This window comes from Nanorana parkeri, unplaced genomic scaffold (genome assembly GCF_000935625.1).
Source record: "Nanorana parkeri isolate BGI_ZX_2015 unplaced genomic scaffold, ASM93562v1 scaffold2139, whole genome shotgun sequence".
Lineage (NCBI taxonomy): Eukaryota > Metazoa > Chordata > Amphibia > Anura > Dicroglossidae > Nanorana > Nanorana parkeri.
In genome coordinates, this window is record NW_017308407.1 from 155659 (window position 1) to 174763 (window position 19105).

At 41.2% G+C, this 19105-nt stretch overlaps 1 protein-coding gene across 1 annotated transcript in view; it reads right to left on the reverse strand.

Moving 5' to 3' along the window:
- The window catches only part of RFC1 (replication factor C subunit 1), a gene marked incomplete at its 5' end in the record, with an annotated part of 49321 nt that overhangs the window by 3690 nt on the left and 26526 nt on the right, over positions 1 to 19105 (reverse strand). The window contains 17 exons of the mRNA XM_018572807.1: positions 250 to 463; positions 1633 to 1778; positions 3324 to 3441; positions 3520 to 3674; positions 4277 to 4375; positions 4475 to 4570; positions 4679 to 4816; positions 6637 to 6725; positions 6939 to 7053; positions 7825 to 7934; positions 8258 to 8630; positions 12006 to 12110; positions 13410 to 13589; positions 14136 to 14240; positions 15422 to 15783; positions 16320 to 16401; positions 17493 to 17567. Of these exons, the coding sequence (XP_018428309.1) occupies positions 250 to 463; positions 1633 to 1778; positions 3324 to 3441; positions 3520 to 3674; positions 4277 to 4375; positions 4475 to 4570; positions 4679 to 4816; positions 6637 to 6725; positions 6939 to 7053; positions 7825 to 7934; positions 8258 to 8630; positions 12006 to 12110; positions 13410 to 13589; positions 14136 to 14240; positions 15422 to 15783; positions 16320 to 16401; positions 17493 to 17567 (2562 nt within the window). The remainder of the gene's footprint in view (positions 1 to 249; positions 464 to 1632; positions 1779 to 3323; positions 3442 to 3519; positions 3675 to 4276; positions 4376 to 4474; positions 4571 to 4678; positions 4817 to 6636; positions 6726 to 6938; positions 7054 to 7824; positions 7935 to 8257; positions 8631 to 12005; positions 12111 to 13409; positions 13590 to 14135; positions 14241 to 15421; positions 15784 to 16319; positions 16402 to 17492; positions 17568 to 19105) is intronic.

Sequence of the window (19105 nt, forward strand, 5' to 3'; positions counted from 1 at the left end):
GAAAATAAAATGTGGTCAGTATACAAAATGGCAATTGTCTCACAGACAACCCAGCAGTTAGATTTCAGATGCTTCATGTAGTCAGACTCCTGAGACAAGACGTGCGATGGCGGCTTGCACTTTGTCAAACCAACAAGCATACAGTTTTCTTGTTACGTTATTTATACGCTTTATCATCATCGGAGTTACACACAAAATATGAAAAATTGGATAACAACCTTCTCACTTCGCGTGAACACCAACTCTTACCTTGGAGTCAACTTTGGAGAAGGGGCTCGGCTTTCCTCCCCAGCTGCAGATCTCCATAATGTTATCAAAGTCTTCTTTCATCAAGTAGTATGTGTCCATGAGGTCCAGCACTTCCTGCACACCATCTGAACCCCGGCTTATCAGTGGCTGCACTAGCCTGTCCCTCATGTAGGGCAGGTAATCCAGATTCAAAGCCCTCTTGCTTGCCCGTGTTCTAAAGAAAGAAAGAACGCTCCGGTATGATCAATATATTACATATATTTATCAATAAAAAAAACACGCCCCTTGAAGCTCTCTCAGGAAAACCCTGTGTGTTGGTGTATGGTACACATTAAAGAAGATTTGTTTGTTTTTTTGATAAATGCGGTTTGATTTTGGCAAGTGGGCATCAGATTGTGGATCACACAGACACAGCCGAGCTTGAAAATCTAGCCATCCATCTTGCTGAAACTGAAATCTAATGATTACTTGCCATACAAAATGTAGCGTAAAACCCCCCACATGTGGTACAGAGTAGAGACCAAGGGCTATATTAATCGGGGTCAGCTTTTCTCACTGATTGTATAGCTGAACTTCAGGCTCCCCTTCAGCCTTGTACAGCCTCCTCTCCTATACTGAAATTTCTTACTCTGATTTCACTGCACACCGTGAGCTTCCCACAATGTGCATTAAAAGCTGCAGCAAGTCCGATAGCCCGGCTCATTTCCTGGCTGGAGGATGTCCAGCATCTTCTAGCCCAGGGGTAGGCAACCTCAGCACTCCAGCTGTGGTAAAACTACAAATTCCATCAGACCTCTGCCCCTGGGAGTCATGCTTATGGCTATCAAAGTCCTGCAATGCTTTGTGGGACTTGTAGTTCCACAGCATCTAGAGTGCCAAGGTTGCCTACCCTTGATCTAGCCCTTTCCTCCCCAGCTTTACTTCCCCGGGCCTGGCACTTTCATTCATTGAATTACATCTCTCTCGATCATGCAGGCTCAGCAGCATTTGCGGGTGTTTCCTGGGGTGGCCTGCATGTAAAGGTAGACTGTCTAGAAACAGCCACTCCTCCAGACAGTCACTCATCAAGGCATTTTGATATTTGCATAACTCCTCCCAAGAGTCGGCCCATTACTTGTGTCAGGTCTGTGGACTTGTGAGAGCAGTACTAAAGCAGGGTGCTGCAATGTTTTTAGGAATCTGTGTGCCCTGCTGGCCCCTTCCACCAGCCATAATCTGCCTTCATTGCACAGAGACCCAGTGATTTGGTAAATGGGTCTAAAATAAGGTATGTAATAAAAAGGTTCAATAGCATGTTGATAAATGAGAGTAAGGGAGAACCAGGAAAGGTAGAAGTAGATTAAACTTCAGCTATTAGAGTCTAGAGAAGTCTGGTAGTCTTACCTCAAAGACATGTGCATAGCCAGCTCCTGAGTGATACGATCATGTTTCCCAGTAGAAGAATATTTCCCAAGCCAGCTGGGAAAGTTTGGAAACTGAGACATGTAGCCCCTCATCAGTTCCCCAGGCAGGACACTGGCATAGATTGCCTACAAAGACCAAATTACCAGCGTCATTCACTCCACAAAGCATGACCCAGTATCACATCCTAGACCATGTGTTCTCTATAACAGAGGCATATGGAGGCTGCCAATGCTGATCTACTTCTGGAAATGGAAATTGCCTGGCTGTTCCGATGACCAACGGACTTCAATACTTACATGGGACACGGGTGTTGGAATGGCTTTTTTACACCACGGCCTAATCATACACAGACCAATGCGTGTCTCTGGTTTGCCATACCTTGGACTAGTTTGCAGTCAGCAGAGAGATTATTGGATACACCCTGGACTATACAACACTCGCTGAGTGAAAGTCATATCCAACACAATAACTTAAAGAAAACCTGAACAGAGAGAAATATTGAGGCCGACACGGCAGGCTACTTGGGCGTCATACTGATTTATTGCCTTTACCACTTCAAGTCACCTACCACAAATAACCATGTACTAAGCCAAGCCAGAGCAATGTCAGCACGTGTGACCTGTAATAGGGCTGCAACAAAGGATTCATTTCATAAATCGATTAGTTGGCCGATTATTTTTTCGATTAATCTGATTTAAAAAATGAAATCCTATCTTGAATTTAAAATAAAATACACAAATAAAGTGTTACAAACAAAGTTTACTTCAAAATAAAGCTGCACGCACAATTTGTTTGCAATCGCACTGCAATGGAATGTATTTACTGGAATGTGAATACAGCAGGCAGTGGGCTGGTGCAATAGCCTGTCTGCTAGTGGCCATTTCAAATTGCAATAACAGACTGGCTATTGCGCCCGCCTACTGCTTGCTATGCCCTCCTCCCAGCGTGGAGAGGAGAGCAAGAGGATCCAACCAACTAATCGATGAGAATAGTTGACAACTATTCTCATTTTCGATCGATTAGTTGGTTGCAGCCCCAATCTGCAAACTACCGAGTCAGTGATGAGAAAGTACTTCAAGGGAGGTGAAGAATGGCAGCCTCCATATTGCACTGTATGGGTTTCCTTCACATAGTACCTCCCCTCTGCTATATAACATGAGTCACAAATCAATTTTTGTAAACTCTATACACCTAAGTAAAGCTAGTACTATGATCTCAGACTTGAGTGAAACAGAAAATATGGTACTGAAAAGGGCGCACAGTATCCAAACAACGGGTCTGTAATACCAAGTTTCACCTCCACATGGAGATGCAGAAGAAAAGTCGACTATCTTAAAGAGGATGTTGAGGTAGGTAATTTTCTGCAACTGATACACGAGGGTGTGAAAAGCAGGGATGACATTTTTCCTATTCTGTAAAAGCCACCACAGCATGAAACAAGGACACCCAGCAAAAAAGAAGACTGTATAGTAGGCTACGAAGAGAAGACTAAAGCCACTGTGCTATCAACCACCAGTGGTGAAGGTTGTGTCACAAATGTAGAGTCCATTGCAACTGCAGCAATTACATTTCATTTCCTTCTTATAAGATGTGCAATTTCTATATATAAAAGACAGTTACTAATGTCAGTAGCACAGACGTCCTCCACTGATATGTCACAGTCACTTTACCTGTGTAGGCAGGAGACTCCATGTCTGCTTACTGCGGATAGCCCTGTCTACCAGGTCACCATCACATATGCTGTCAGCTGTTTTGCTCAGCAGTAGTAAGTGTTTCTTCTTGTTCCCACTGAAATAAGAAACCAGAACAATTATAAGACTACAGGCTAGCACAGAGATGTAAGCAAGACAGTCCGGGGGTCCTCACCCTGCTGCAGCTGGCTTGACATGGATATAATTTTCCTGAACAAAGAGAGGTGCCATGGAGTAGTCATGGAAGAAGAGGTCCAGCTTGTCTACAAGCGTCATGTGAGAATTGTCTCCATCACTACCAAACACCTTCCGTACAACATCAAAAGGACCCTGAAATCAAATAGAATTCATGAGTCACACGGTGCCGTTATAATGCACAGCGATCAACACAGTGGTCATTTTCTAAGTTTAAAATATGTACATGCTGTACACAAATCATTCACAAATTAAACAAGAGCTCCAATATGTATTCAAATTAACCCTTGCAGTGGGGCTACCCAAGTGCTCGTTTTGGTCTACGAGGGACAACAAACAATATATACTAACATGATCCTTGGCCCTGCGACAGTGACTACTCTCTGCGTTGTGGTATATCCCTCGGCGTCCTCACATCTAATGGACTTGCAATAGACGTGATGACATCACGGGTCCCTAAACCGCCAGAGACCGGGGGGGGGGAGAGGCTGCAGCAATCGATCTAGTAGCCAGGCGGCACCGAGGATCAGGTGTGAATATCTTCTTTATTTTCATCCCTAACCCGAAACGAGCTCTTAACCTTTGCAGTGCAGGGGTAGCCCAACTGCAAAAGGTTAATTTGAATAAATCTTGGCGTTCTCCTTTAAGATATCATTAAACTTTATTCTAATTTAACTAAATTACCAATTTGAAACCTGTTCAACTTCTGGGACTGAGCAGTCTAAAATCTCACTTACCATTTTGATGTCTTTTCTGGCATTGTTTGCATTACTCTTTGCTTCATCATAGGTCAAGGCCTTATTGCGAGCACTCCACATGCTGAGGTTATGAAGAACCTGATGGAGAAAGATACAAAGCCGAGTAACTTCTTGAAGTTTTTGCAGATGGGGGAAAAAAAACCAAAAAAAAGATAATTCTTCTGTAAAAGGTCTCACCTGCCGAATGTCATGGTTAGCACCAAGGATAATTTCATTCATAGCTGGTGGTGGGATCTTCAGTCCTTCCTTAAATGCCACAGACATCATAGCCCCCTGCATATAACAAGACCCCAAGTGTTACTGTATACTGATGACTGGACTCACAAATGACACATTTAAAATTCATGGATGAATGAGGGAAAAACATGGAAATCTTCTGACCTTAATCTGCTCCACTCTAGGCCTTTGGAAGCGGAGGTCAAAGCAGTAGTTAGCCAGTGAGCGGATTTTAGGGTGATTCCGATCATTACACATACATATAATGGGGATCTTTGTCTGTTTGACCAAAGAGATCAACTCCTGAAACAAAAGGCAACATGAAAACAGAAATTTGTATTTTCAGACTGGCTCAAAAAATAAAAGACTGCAAGACATGCACTCTAGCAAACGTTCTGAATCTCAAAACTGTCCACTGGTCAATTGTGTTCTGAATTTCCTTTGAAACGTGTGTGCCTTTTCCAATATTTACAGCTTGGACATGTCCAGCAAATACAAAACCCGGGCTGTTTGGGCCAGTTTTCCTCTATCCCTCTGATAGATACTTTGACATTAGCTGGGAAGACCAAAGGTTTGCTATCCCTCTCCTACTCCCATCCTTTACATGCATTTATAGCATGCTTTCCTTTCCCAAGCAGGTATAGATGGGAAGAGGATGAGCGGAAATCTCTGAAGAGATTTGGGAACAGATCCTGCAGCGGACACAGCGGGTTTTCCTCATCACATAAACCTGCACAGCTGTTTATTCTTCAGAGTCTATCGTACTCCAGCATTTCTCCATAAGATAGGCCTCCGTGGGGACTCCAGCAGCCTCAAGGTAACCTTATTTGCTTTGGAGATGCCCGAAATTGAAAAGATACTGGACAGAAGTTATCTCTAATGTGAATGCTTCTTATGGGCTTACACTGCTGGTTGAGCCTTTCACCTGCTTCTGGGTTATTCGGACACAAGTGATATGGACGATCATATGTCCCTAGCTATCGAACAGTCCTTAGCTCATAGGATGACTGCAGTTAAATGGGTGTCAGCATATCCTCCAATGACTGAGGACTGTAGGCTGAGCTTGCTAAGTATATAGCCTTTGAAAAACATACTTACTGGCTTCCAAATACTATGACCACGTTTGATTCGATTTGGTCACAATAGATAGCTGCCTTTTGTTCATTACTGACATGACATACATGATTTTATGCCCTTTGATATTTGTGAAAGTGTTTGAGGTCTTGGAGGAGTATGCGTTATCTGAATTGTACCAGGTCTCCCTTATATCTAATGTGCACACCATGTCTAACCTACTTTTTACACTGTACTGTTATTGCTGTTACATTGGAGGATTTGCTCTGCTCATGTCCGCACTGTGCATTGTATTATTTTTCTAGTTATCTGTGACTTTGAAGGAACCAGACATCTGTTTTTATTTTTTATTTTACGTTTTTGTATTGTATATATCACACATGAACTCATACCACACGCACACACCAGATCAAACATAAATGCATACACGCAATAGGTTGGAGTTGATGGACTTGTGTCTTTGTTCGGCCTCAAATACTATATCAAAAAGCTTTAATAAACATTATCTGATTAAAAAAAACAAGAACTGTCCACTGGATTTCTTACGGGCACAAAAGATGTTTGTGTATGTAACAGATAGTTAGTACATTTGTGCAATACATGCCAATTTCCCCATGTTTTATCCCTTTAAAAACCTTGCACATACGGAACGCTGAGCAGGGTTGTCAGCCCTTCCTGCTAATCTACTGAATGCTGTATATTCCCCACCAGTCTGCCCAACCCCACATACATTGATTTCTTTCCCAGCAAATTACTTCACCCCCGTACATCCCTTTCCCCTTCTACATCATATGCCAGCATAACTTTTTTCTATTAGAAGCCAGCTCCAAGTGAGCAATGTAGATCAGATGTACAGCTTTGAGAACATCAAAATAGTGGTTTTGTATTCCTAGGTGACCGCGCAGCATAGAGAAGCTCTAATAAAGAGGACCTACATAGTACACTCCTGTATGCATTCCACTAAATGATCTAATTTCAGCAAATGATACAATAATATAGAATTCACTTTGTATTAAAATTGTGCCCTCTACAAAGCGCAATAGACTTGCCTGTATGCCCCCTCGGTCTTCATTTCCTGCCATACCATCTACTTCATCCATGATCAAAACATGTTTGTCGCTTACGGACTTGCTTGCCCCTAATAGATGTACACAGAGACAATGAAATTAGACAGGAAGAGAATAATAAATGGTATTACACATCAACTAGATAGATAATCTCCCTCTCTCCGAAGCATCCAATCAAAAGCCACCTTTCCTTTCCCTAGCACAGATTAGACAACAAAGGATAAACACTTACTTTCCATTGCTATACTTTCTCTAGCGCCAACACTTTCTCTATAGACTTTTACCTGAATAAAATCCTGTAATGCTGGTATTATTCAACGATTCTGCCACTACTTGCTTCATGCTGTTTTTGCTGCGGGTGTCACTGGCATTTAGTTCCACATAACTGTAGCCCAGCTCCTATTGCACAAGACAGATACCATTATGTAGGGGGATCAAACAACCTTCCAAACACATATACCAGAAACACTTTGGTCACAGTTCAGGTTACAACTAGGGATGCACAGATACCGATTTTTCAATATCAAGTACAGATATTTTTTTTTCGGCACTCGCCCATACCGAATGCCGATCCTGGAAGTTCCATTAAGGAAGCTGGTCGGCATCTCCATGCTACCTCGTGACCAGGTGACTGGGAAGCATGGAGCCAGGTTTCTGACCAATCAGGAAGCCGGGGGGAGGGTAATGACTCGCCACCTGGCTTTCTGATTGGCCAGCTTCCCGACCAATCAGGAAGTCGTACTTTAAGTCAGGGGCATTTGCTTTTACTCGCCCAAATACTTTGTATCGGTGCATCCCTAGGTACAACAAAGCAACAGGTTCACTTTAATGTAGTCCTCTACAGACACAAATACTTATAGTCCTTTTGCTCCCAACACCACTCTGTTCAGCTGCCAGAAGAGAAAGCATTGCCCTAAGCAAGTTATGAGTCACAGCTCATACAGGACTATGGAGCTGCTGAGTGGAATGGTCCAGTGCCACTACAAGGGGTGAGCCGCATTGCTCCTCCATACCTGGAAATAGCAGGCATTTCCTTCAGCTCCTAGCGCTCAATAGGAGCAGCAGGAAAGGAAAGTTACACAAGAATGGTGATGCCTCCACACCACATTTTAATACTGGAAAATTGATAAAACACAGCAGATAAACTAAGGAAAAGTCTGAACACTTTACCTCGCACACAAGTACTGCTGTTGTGGTTTTTCCAACTCCTGGTGGACCAGATAACAGAGCTGCTTTAGATGATGAACCGTCATCCTTGCCTCCAAACTTGTTATATTTTGCTAAAATACAGTTTCATTAGGAAAAAAACAAAACATAAAATTTAGGTATTTTCTACACTATGTTTACAATCCACATACACTGAAGTTGACAAAAGAAAAAAATAAATAATTTTACGCAAGAAACAATGCAGTCTGCTTTAATGCAACTCCTAGGATGAATATATGCCTGTATGGATGATAAGGAAACGTTTATGGGGGGGAAAAAAGTGACATTTCTGTGACAGTTATTTTTGAACATGAAGCATGAAGAAGTAGAAGGCCCAGATTTTATAAACTTGCCCCTCCCTCATATACTACCAACACAGAAGACCAAGTATACTAACCAACAGGTTTCTTGTCTCCAGAATGGTTTTTGTGCCAGCCTTTCAGCCATCTAATAAGTTTATTAGCACAGCTCTGCTCTCCCTGCTGCCCTACGATCCCCTTTAGCGTTGCTGGTCTGTATTTATCGACCCAGAGCAGACTCTCCGTCTTGCCACTAGATGATGGCGATTCCAGAGATCCGACAGACGTTAGCTTCTCTTCCTGCTTTATACTTGTCGTTACATAATCACTTGACACCTTTGCGTCAGTTCCGAGTTTCTTGCCCCGTGGTGATTCTCTCTTCGGTGGGGTCAATTTCCTCTTAGCCGGGCTTGGTTTTATTACTTCTAGCTCCTTTTTCTTTTCTGGGGTCTTTTCGGTTTTCACTTTCACCTAAACAGCAAATACATTCAAACCATCTTGTAATAATAGTGCCAATATAGAACGGTTATCCACTAAAGTTAAGTGCAGTAACCTATGGCAACTGATTCTTTTTAAAAAAAAAGACCCAGTAAATCAAATAACCCACTATGTGTGCGTTATGTATATACTAGGCATTACTTGCCTGTGAAGACAGCTTAAGGAAACTACATGATGTCTCCCCTTATTTAAAAACAATGTCCAATGACAATTATTACTTTCCCTAAAATGCAAAAAAAAAAAAAAAAGAAGATTAATGCCCCTTCAAAAAAAGGAGCTAGGCAACACATGAAAATTACCCTCATGACTCTGCCAGCTATAAACACTATTTTTACTTATGGTAAAAATCCTGTTTATGGAATCCATTGAGTGGCACAGGAAATCTTTGACTTTTGGTTATACTGCTGGCACAAGATGATTGGAAATTTGCAAACAAAAGATCATTTGCTGCGGTACAAGTTATATCTGAGGCTGAAATCAGAACTACATTGCCCATGATACCACTCAACTCCCAGAGCTCATCCTATGGATGAGAGTAGAGACAGGCATTTCTCTCCTGGAGCATCCGCCAGGAGTCTTACCAGGTTAGCATACCACATCTGCCTGGACCAATCCAAAGCAATGAGCATCACTGTAATGCCATTCACCTTGATCCCGAGAAGCAGACAAGGAAGACGTTTCATGGGAGGAAAGGCACAGGAGGTTATACTGATCCGAAGGAGAGACCTAAATATCCACTGCTTTTACTAGAGGATGCCTATACCTGGAGACAAACTTGGCCAGTTTTCTGTTTAACCTGTAGGCTAGCAGGTCAAAATCTGGCATCCCCCACCTGTGACACCATCCTTGGAACTCCTCCAGGTGTAGGGACTAATGCCCGGAGTCCAGTCATTGCCAACTAAGGAAGTGTGCTCTGGCATTGTGCAACTGAATTCAGATCAGATGACCCTCCAGCAGGATGGTCCAGTGCTGTAAAACACAGCCAAACTGGCTGACGTTCCAGGAAGTTAAACAGGAAACGATCTCTGAAGACCTAGTCCCTTGCATCAAGACTCCTCCCGAGACCAATAGGCTGGCATCCGTTGTAAGGATCTTCTAAAAATCCGAAGATAAGGACTTCCTCTATTCCGAAGCTAGGTCCTTGGGTGCCAAACTACTCAGTCTGTCCAGGGACAGGACTCCCTTGTCACACATTGGCAAAATGTTATTTTGCTTAGGCCTGTGAAACTCTCATACAATGCAGAGTCATACGACTCTTGGACTAAGGAGCTCGAATCTGAGATGGAAGAGTCCGATATTTCTCCTGCGGGAGAAACATTTTGACATGTGCAGCGTTTAGGACTAGACCCAGATGCTCCAAACACTGAGTTAGTTACAGTGACGAATTCTGAAGCTTCAGTAATGTCTGTAGTCAAAACCACATTGTCCAACAGAGCCTACACAGACTGTTCCCTCAACAGAAAGTTGTCCAGGTATCCCACAATGGGGATGCCACAAAACCACAGCAGGGCTAGTACTGGAGCCAACACTTTGGTGAAGACCCAAGGTGCAGATGAGAGACTGAAGAGCAGGGCCACAAACAGGTAGTGTAGGGATCCCATAGCAAAGTGTAGGAAACACTGATGCACTGGAAAGATGGGAACATGTACAGTGTGCGTATGCATCTTTGATGTTCGTTGACGCTAGAAAGTCTCCTTTTGAAGGTGACGCAATGACAGCTCTGATGGGTTCCATGTGGAATTTCTGCACTTGAAGACATTCTGTGTTTTTTAGATCCGAGATGGGGCAGATGCCATCTTTGGGTTAGGGAATGGTAGTTGGAGTTGGTAGGTGTAAAACCCCTGAAAACCTTCTACCACAGGAAATGGGCAATGATAAATTGATCCAAAAGACCCAAGAGGGCTCGATGGAGGCTTGATCTGTGCAGAAGGGAGCAGGGACTGAAACTCCAGTTTGTGGCCCTTGGAGACCAGTAGAGCTGCAACAGTTAATCGATTTAGTCGATTAAAATCGACGATTGAAAACGTTACCAACGTTTTCGATCGTCGATTCGTCGGCTATCGATTGATTTCCCTGTTCGGGGCTCTACACGCGGCCTGAAGCACACGCTGCTCACGTCCCGCTGCGCCCGCCGTGCCCACAGGACGCATAAGCCACGCCCATAATCGTTAGCTGCAGCCCTAGAGACCAGGCATCTGAGAAGAAGTTCAAGTGTCTGCAAAAGTTAACAAACATCCCTCTCACTCTGGGAAGAGGAGCTTTCCATGTCCAACAGAGCTAAGACTCTGAAGATGGCAAAGTCTCCAGGAGCAAAGGGCAACGGGATTCCAGGATGCAGACGTTGGCCACATCAGTAAGCAAGTTTAGAAATGCACCGGAGCTCCTAGTAGAGTGTTAACCAAGGGCACCCAGTACAGAGTAACTCAGAGTCCCAAAACACCCCCCTTTTCCCCAGTGTCTAACATGTTGCAAGGGCATGGTGGTAAGGCAACATAAGGCTTAGAGCACAGGGCAAGGCCTCAGGTACTCATGAAACCCAGATAGCCTGTTAAAAATTGAAGTTCCTAGAAAAAAGAAGTGCTAGAAAGAAAAGAATAATCTTTTACACATTAAAGCATAAGAAAACAAAAAGGAATCCTTCCTCCTAGGACACTGGCAAAAAACAGAAACATGCTGGTGGTAGAAGTAGGGATTATCTGGGAGGGTCTACAGTTTTTGGTTTACCAGTGTCCAATCCTCCAGTAGGCAGCAATATAACTATAAGGCGAAAGACTTTCTGAGCCACTCAATGGATGAGAAAAATAAAAAAGTATTTTTATTCATTAGCTCCCATATTTAGTTGTACATTTATACAGCTCTCTGCACCTTACAAATACTGGGATCACATCTTATTAGCCTAGCTACAAGCAAAGAACACAGAAATGGGGTTGACAATAGTGAGAAAGCAAAAACATACTACATTCAGATTGCATGGACCCTTACCTTCCACCTAAGAACACATTACCAAACCATAATATACAGCAGGGCTCAAAATTTTCACTCGCCCGCTCGCATTTGGCGAGTGGAAATAAAGAGAGGGCGAGTGGAAATTCAGTCAGGCACGCGGTCACGGATCGCGTACCTGACTATGAGAGCAGCCGCTCCTTGCTGTCCTGTCCTGGCTCCGTTAAGCTATGTAAAAAAGCCAGAGAAAGCCATTCCTGTCAGGGCCCTTATGCACTCCCAAATCAATGCATTGAGTTAACAAGCTGAGACAAATTAAATCACCAAGATAAATGTACATTTATAACCCTGTTAAACAACAGAACATTTTCCCCCAAAGACCCTCCTTATCACAGTCACACTTACCGATGCTTCTGCTGCTATCACATACTTGGATTTCTTCCCAGGTAAGGTGCGAAGTAAGTCAAATAGACCATCCTCATTAATAATCTTTGTCCCAAAGCTTTCTGCCTGCATACAGAAAAGTTGCATCACAGATCATTTTACTGACACTGCACCACACTAGATTTAGAAATTTAGGTTTCCTATCTGTTGGCTGAAAATAGTTTTCACTTGTAACATGGTTTGCCAACAACCTAAGAAAAACCTGGACAATCCAAAGAGAGCCTATGATGAAAATATACCTCAATGAACAAAAAGAAGGCACAGGAGGTGGATGGGTGAAAGGCAAAATTAAACATTTACAGCTAAAGTCAAATCTTTTATGTTGTCATCTGTTTTTTTTCCCCACACAAAGTACAGGCAGTTTTCATATGATGTATACATTGAAAATAACCTCTGCTCATCCGATGTTCTTATAATAAGTTTGTTTGAACTGACTTTTTGACAGATTTACCACTGAATCAGGGGCAATGTTCAGATGGTACAAATAGTGGTCCAATAGCATAGCCATAGCAGAAGTGATTTCAAAATCACTTAAAACATTCCCTAAATTAAACATTTTCCCTCAAGAGGAGGAGCAGTACACAACAGCATTTTAGCTAAATGATTCCTCCACTACTCCATCAGCATACAGTATATGTATACTGAAGCTTGGGTACGAGAATTTTACCAGCGTATATGTAGATTCAGCAGTTTGTTATGGGAGCAGACTCCCACAAAGCCTCCAGACGTAGGAGAATATGCGTTAACTAGCGATAGGGCTCCAATATTCTGTGTATTGGAGGTTACATGTGGGGAGAGGGGTTACATGTAAAGGGCTGACCTTAGGAATCAGGCTAAAGCTAATCTCCGAGCTAAATATATATACCGGTAGTCGAAATACAAGAGGCAAGTGTACGCTTACCGGAACATTGAGGTTTATGGAGTATATTTTTCAGATCTGTGTAGTAATCCAGCATAAAACAACTCCTGGACAATGCCTCTGTAATAACGTAATTGCTGCTGTTTCTCCCTGTGCAGGGTGACTGGTCTTGTATCTGCCCCCGGTGTAGTTTTCTACAGGTAGCCTGTAGTAAGTGCCCCTCTTTCCCCAAACACCACAAATTTTCACAACAAGCTAGAAACCATTCTACAGATACACAACTTGTTTCACAAATTGTGCAATTCCTACTCATTCGTATACCCTGACAACACCTGTTCCTTTACGTCTTTTAGCTGAATGTACTTGCCCTTTTTTGTCCTAGTTTACTGCAGTTTATTGCGATTTAGTAAATCTGCAGTCTGTATGTTGGAAAAATAATGCATTTCAAAAGCTACTTGTTGCTTTAAGAAACTTTCCTATTTCCTTACAAAAAAACAGGACTATACCTTGTCACGTTTGGATTCTCCTGCATCACGGCCCATGATGAGGTAATTGGTCTTTTTGCTGACATTTCCAGTTACCTTTCCACCATAACGTTCTACTAAGGACTTGGCTTCATCTCGCTCTATGGACTCCAAGACTCCAGTTATGACAAAGGTCAACCCTTCCAAGCAGTTATCTCCACCCTAACATTAAGGGAATACAACAATCAGGTAAAAGGTATTCATCAGAAATGTGTTGGGTGAATAATCTAAAGTGCTCAAAGAGTGACTTCTTAATATTTCATATTGGGAACCGAGCCAAATGTTAAGTAAAAGTAAAATAGCTACTGTTAAGTTTTTCTTCCCACTGGCCTTCCTTAGTCAAGGACCACTACCTCTAGTAAATAAATACTGGCTTTCCCTGCTACTGTCTCTAGAAAGATCCAAGTCAAGGCATATCACTAGAAAGTTAATGTTTTATACTTCTTTGTATTTGTTTAAAGGGAAATTATAGATGTTGGTCAGTTTGGATTTCTTAATACTTTTTATACTATAGCTTCATATAAAAAAATTCATGATCTATAAAATAAATAACAGATACATACTTTATACATGATGCACCCATGACTCATCAACAGCTTCCATATTTAATTTTTAACCCAAGTTATCCTGATTTGGGATTATGGAGCATCACAATCCCTGTTACATTCAATACCTACAGAGATTACAATATTCGTGATAATTCCTTACCTGGGGAATATCCTTGGATCCCAATGCTTTAGGGCCTTCTCGATTAAGAAAGTTTCTATATGCACTGAAGTTAGCCCGCTTCTTTTCAGAATCTTCAGGACTGGTCTGTTACAGAAAATCATTGTTGATATGACAAACTGAATATAACATATTACTGACCGAAAGCTGAAAGATCTTGCAGTTTGGCAATTAAGTCTAATTTCTGGATTGCCACATCTAAAATATACTTAAAGTGTATTTCCACTTTCACAGCCAAATTGGGATAACACCTATTTTTTACTTGGGTTAGGGTTTTACGGGCTAAAATTTCTTCGTGCCTCTCTTTTAAATGTTAGGAGGGGCTGTGATGGGCGAGGGGTCTCGTCCATTCTGAGGTGGCTAGTGTAATGTGTGTTAATGAGGCTTACAATCCTCAAATTTCAGTCCCAAGACTTTCCATTAGGACAGACCACTGTGACAGGGCTCAGAAAAACCTGGAATCAGCCATCTTGCCTGATTTAACAAAACATCTAAAAAGGTAAGAATTTTTCAGTATGCTGAAACTTATAGGAACCTATAACATAGAGGGGTTTTCTAAAATTTGACTGCAAAAGTGGAAAACCATTTTAAAGTTAACATTTACGATGATCTAACGACAACAGAATAAGGCATACCATTACCATATATTAACAAAGGATCAAATTGTTCAGTCTGTTTGACTTGTTACTGTTCATATGGAATCGAGCCAAATCTATTCTTGATGCTCCATGCATGAGCACTTACAGTAAGAATGTACAATTTATAAAAGGCATTTACATTTTTTTATATTGGTGCACAACAGTGGCTGTTTGCTATTAAAGTGGAACTCAAGCCAAATTTTTTTTTTATAGATATTACAAGGAGGGCATAGAACCTCTTCTGGGTTTTTGTTTTTGCTGCCTGTGTCCCTATTGGGGAGATTTTCTTTCTTTCTATTGTGTCACCAGGACATGAAATCAGGGAAATCTCTACAACGGATAAAATTTGTTTTCTGTGCTTATGTCGCCACTTAGATGTCTTTATGTTACCTGGACAAGAACTTTCTACCCAGCAATAAAACCTGACATCCAAAGCACTCCCACCCACACCCACTAAATCTTAAAAAAATTCAGGAGCTTCCAATTCAAGAAGATGGAATTATTATTAGCTATTGGCAGTACCAGATTCCACTGACTATGGGATTTGGTAGATTAAGCCTATTGTCTTCTGGGATCTGGGGCAGGCTTGCTTCACCTATGAAAAATTATGAGGACGGCTAGAAGTCTTACCTCCGAGTACCGCTGAGATGATCTTACTGGTGTGGTCACCTCTTTCTTTGGTGAGATAACCATGGCCTTAGGCTGTTCTTTCTTTGGAGTGATATCCTTGAGTTTAGGATGCTGTTTCTTTGGAGAAATGACCTTGGATTTACTAACTGTGCTAGATACTGCCTCCATTTTCTGTGCTTCGTCCTTTTGTTTCATCAGAGACAGCTTGGAGCTGCTTTTCACTGGAGAAGTCTTTTCTGAAGAGGCTTTGCCTTTGTGTGAAAATAATTGTTCAGATGGTGCACTGGAGGCATACTTATTTCCTTCTTTAACATCCTTTCCCTTCTTGATGGTAGATTCATCTGATGGACTAGAAGTTCTGCCTACAAAGAACATTTAGATATTATTAGAGTCACACATTTTTATCTAGATTGCAGAACTAAATGGTACATTCTGCATATTGCTGAAGCAGAGATCACTGTGACACTCCAAGAACAGAGGCCCTTCATTGGCATAACCTGCAATTTTCAATTATCAGAAGAAATATGTCACTGCAATCTTCATGATGTAAAGGGACATAAAACAGTGGAAAAATTAGTAAAACCGCCATCTCATTAAAGCTATTAACTACAAATAAAACTGATTGGGGTCCTTGCTGACATTGCTTGTTAGGAAATGGAATTACTCAAAGATGTGACTTCTGTGACACTGTTCCTAAGCCACCAGGAAACAAAGTGATGCCATATCTCCACCCTATGCTTCCTTTCGCTGGACACAAGTTTAACTTCCTACGTGTTTCATGAGCAATGTTAACACATGGAGAATAATTAAATAAAATAGGGCTATTAAAACAAGGGAAGACCATTCCTTTAATTATGACTTTCAGTCAATATTGTATATTTTATGTTGTGTCTCTTACCTGGCGAAATCCTTTTTTCACTCTTTGCTGGGCTTATTTCAGCAGATGTTAAGCTCTCCTTCTTCGGGCTGACCTTAGGTCCCTACATAATTTAAAACACACATATTACTAAAGTGTATGCAACAGGTACAGGGCTTCATTCATCTGGTACTAGGAAAAAAGAAAATACTGTATCCGTCAGTGATGATGAACAATTTTTGTCACATGTATGTTCAAAGCTAACCAAAACCTCTCTAAATATCCTGTGGATAAAAAAAAAATATATTTGAAAAGGTAAATTATATGTTGATATAAGTACAGAACACAACATATTTAGAATGTTGCACAAAAAATTTGTACAAGTGGCTGAAATGTACCCAAACAAGGCTTCTGTTGAGAAATATTTCCACTACAATTAAATCATAGGGCAGACGTGACATAGACACACAGCAGGGCCCTTTCTGCACCCTCGTATTATAAATGCAGCATATAGCGCTTTCCGTGGAGGAATTCTTTTGCAGACAGGAACATGGTCTCATGGAGCGAGAACTCGCATGGGCTTTGGGACTATTTATGCTATACATGTCCTTGTTGGATTACTACGTTTGAGCATGACTTTTTTTTTTCCTCTAAAACCCGATCGTGGTTAGGTGGACAACAATGTCAATGTAACTATCAATAACTGTCACACTTAGGGACAGCGACATACTTTGAACAATGCCATCATGAGGGGGTTAAATAAAGAAATGAACCCCTTAGGGTAAAAAAAAAATCTGCAGCTCAGCAGCAGATTTTCATTGTAAGGGGTTAATTTGTATAATAATTATTGGATAAAATATATTTGTATATATAATTTTTATTTTGTTACATTTTTTATTTCTTTACGCTTTTTTTCCCCACCATTTTTGTCTATTATATTAAGCAGCCACTAGGACTGCCTGACAATATAATGATATTTTAAAATTTTTGGTTATTAGGCTGCTTAAAACTAATAACTTTAGTGACTGATCCTGCAGCATATCACTGAAGACTTCTGATCGTTCTTAGAACAGTGTACGTCTCCAGTCATGAAGGGGTTAAACATTGGAGAAGCAGGACAAAATGTTTTACAGTTCTAGGACTGACTGCACAAAAAGTAAAAAAAGAAGATAAAAAGGGGACATACAACGATCAAAAAGTGAACACTCTCCTTACCTTAACTTTTGGCATACCATCTATTATTGCCAATGTTCGGGCAAACTCCTCGTCTTCGTGAATTTGTCTTTCCAGCTGAGAAGGAAAAAAAAAAGAAAAAGACTGAAAAATAAATTTTCTTTACCAAGGAGCAATTCCAACCAAAAATCATATTTCACATTTCTATATTTTCTGACATGACCTACATACAGAGGGGTATTTATTAAAACTGGAGCAGACAAAATTTGGAGCAGCTGTGCACGGCAACCAATCAGCATCCACCTTTTATTTTCAAGGCTTAACTGAACAAACTGAAGAGAGAAGGTTACCATAGGCAACTGCTCCAGATTTGATCTGCTCCAGTTTTGATAAATTCCCCCCATTGTGTTTGTATACCCTTTGAGGAATCCAGTGGTGCAATATCTCTATAGGAACGGCTACTTTCACCTGGCTGTCACACAAGTTACAACGACTATATATGATTTAGGGTTAACAAGAGATCGGCTGTAAGAGTAATACTTTCATTATAACGCTGTGGAAGAGGAAGAAGACAAAATTACTAAATTAAATTATTGTTGGAGCAGCCAAGAGATCAAATGGCAGGTAGGGGGGATTCAACCTGCTGAAACCCACCTGCCAATCTGAGAGTCTATGGTGGATTCTGGGAAATGCTGAAGTATTGGGAGCGTGCTTCGTCCCTATAAAGGGGCAGGCTATTACTGCTATGCAAGCATCTGAACACATACAACTCAAGTATGACAATATTTTAAAAGTTGGGAAGAGAACTGTAATGCATGCTGGGTCAAATTCACAATGTTTTTTGGGGGGTATTGCGTAGAATGGGGGAGTAGGGTATATGCATTGTTTAGCGATATGAACAATGTAAGGTGGATATGTTTTTGTGTATGTGTACGTTTGTTTGGAAAAATAAATTCAAGCCAAACATTTTTTATTGCCTAAACTAACCTATGGACTTCTCTCCAGTCTGGCAAAGGAAGCAATAAGCCGTTATGTGGAACGGAGTAATTCATGGTTATGTGCAACAATGACATACCCATAAATCACAACCAGAAAAAAACAATTAAAAAAAAAAGGAACATTCACCAATATTTAGCAACAGTGCAACCCTTCTACAGTGTTTGACAGCCGATAAACAATGTCTTAGCTAAGGGCAGTTTGTAATCCATTGCCAACAAAAAGGAGACAAAGTTCTATCAAGATGTAAACGTGTTAGTCTTGGCTCCAGTTCTCTATTTATTTATCTGATGGAAAAAGGAAAGCCATCACTAATTTGTTTATTTTATTAGACTTTTTTCTAAGTTACAAATCACACCTTATCGGGGACATTACAAGCAGGCACATGTGTTGTAATCGGTGTCATGACTGCCATAAGGTTTGTTCAGTGAACAAAGCCAGAACCGGAGAGAAAATTGTGTAAGAGATACATGTAGCCTTTCTTCTGATAAATTTATAATCAATGTGCACATTACATGAACTGCTTATTCTAAGGAATAGGACTCAGAGTCAGAATAAAAGTCAAAGAGAAACTCCAAAACTTACTGTAAATACCTTTTCTTGGAGTACATTATAGAACACAGGATGAGTACTCAGGTACTTTGGGACATCCAAAAGAA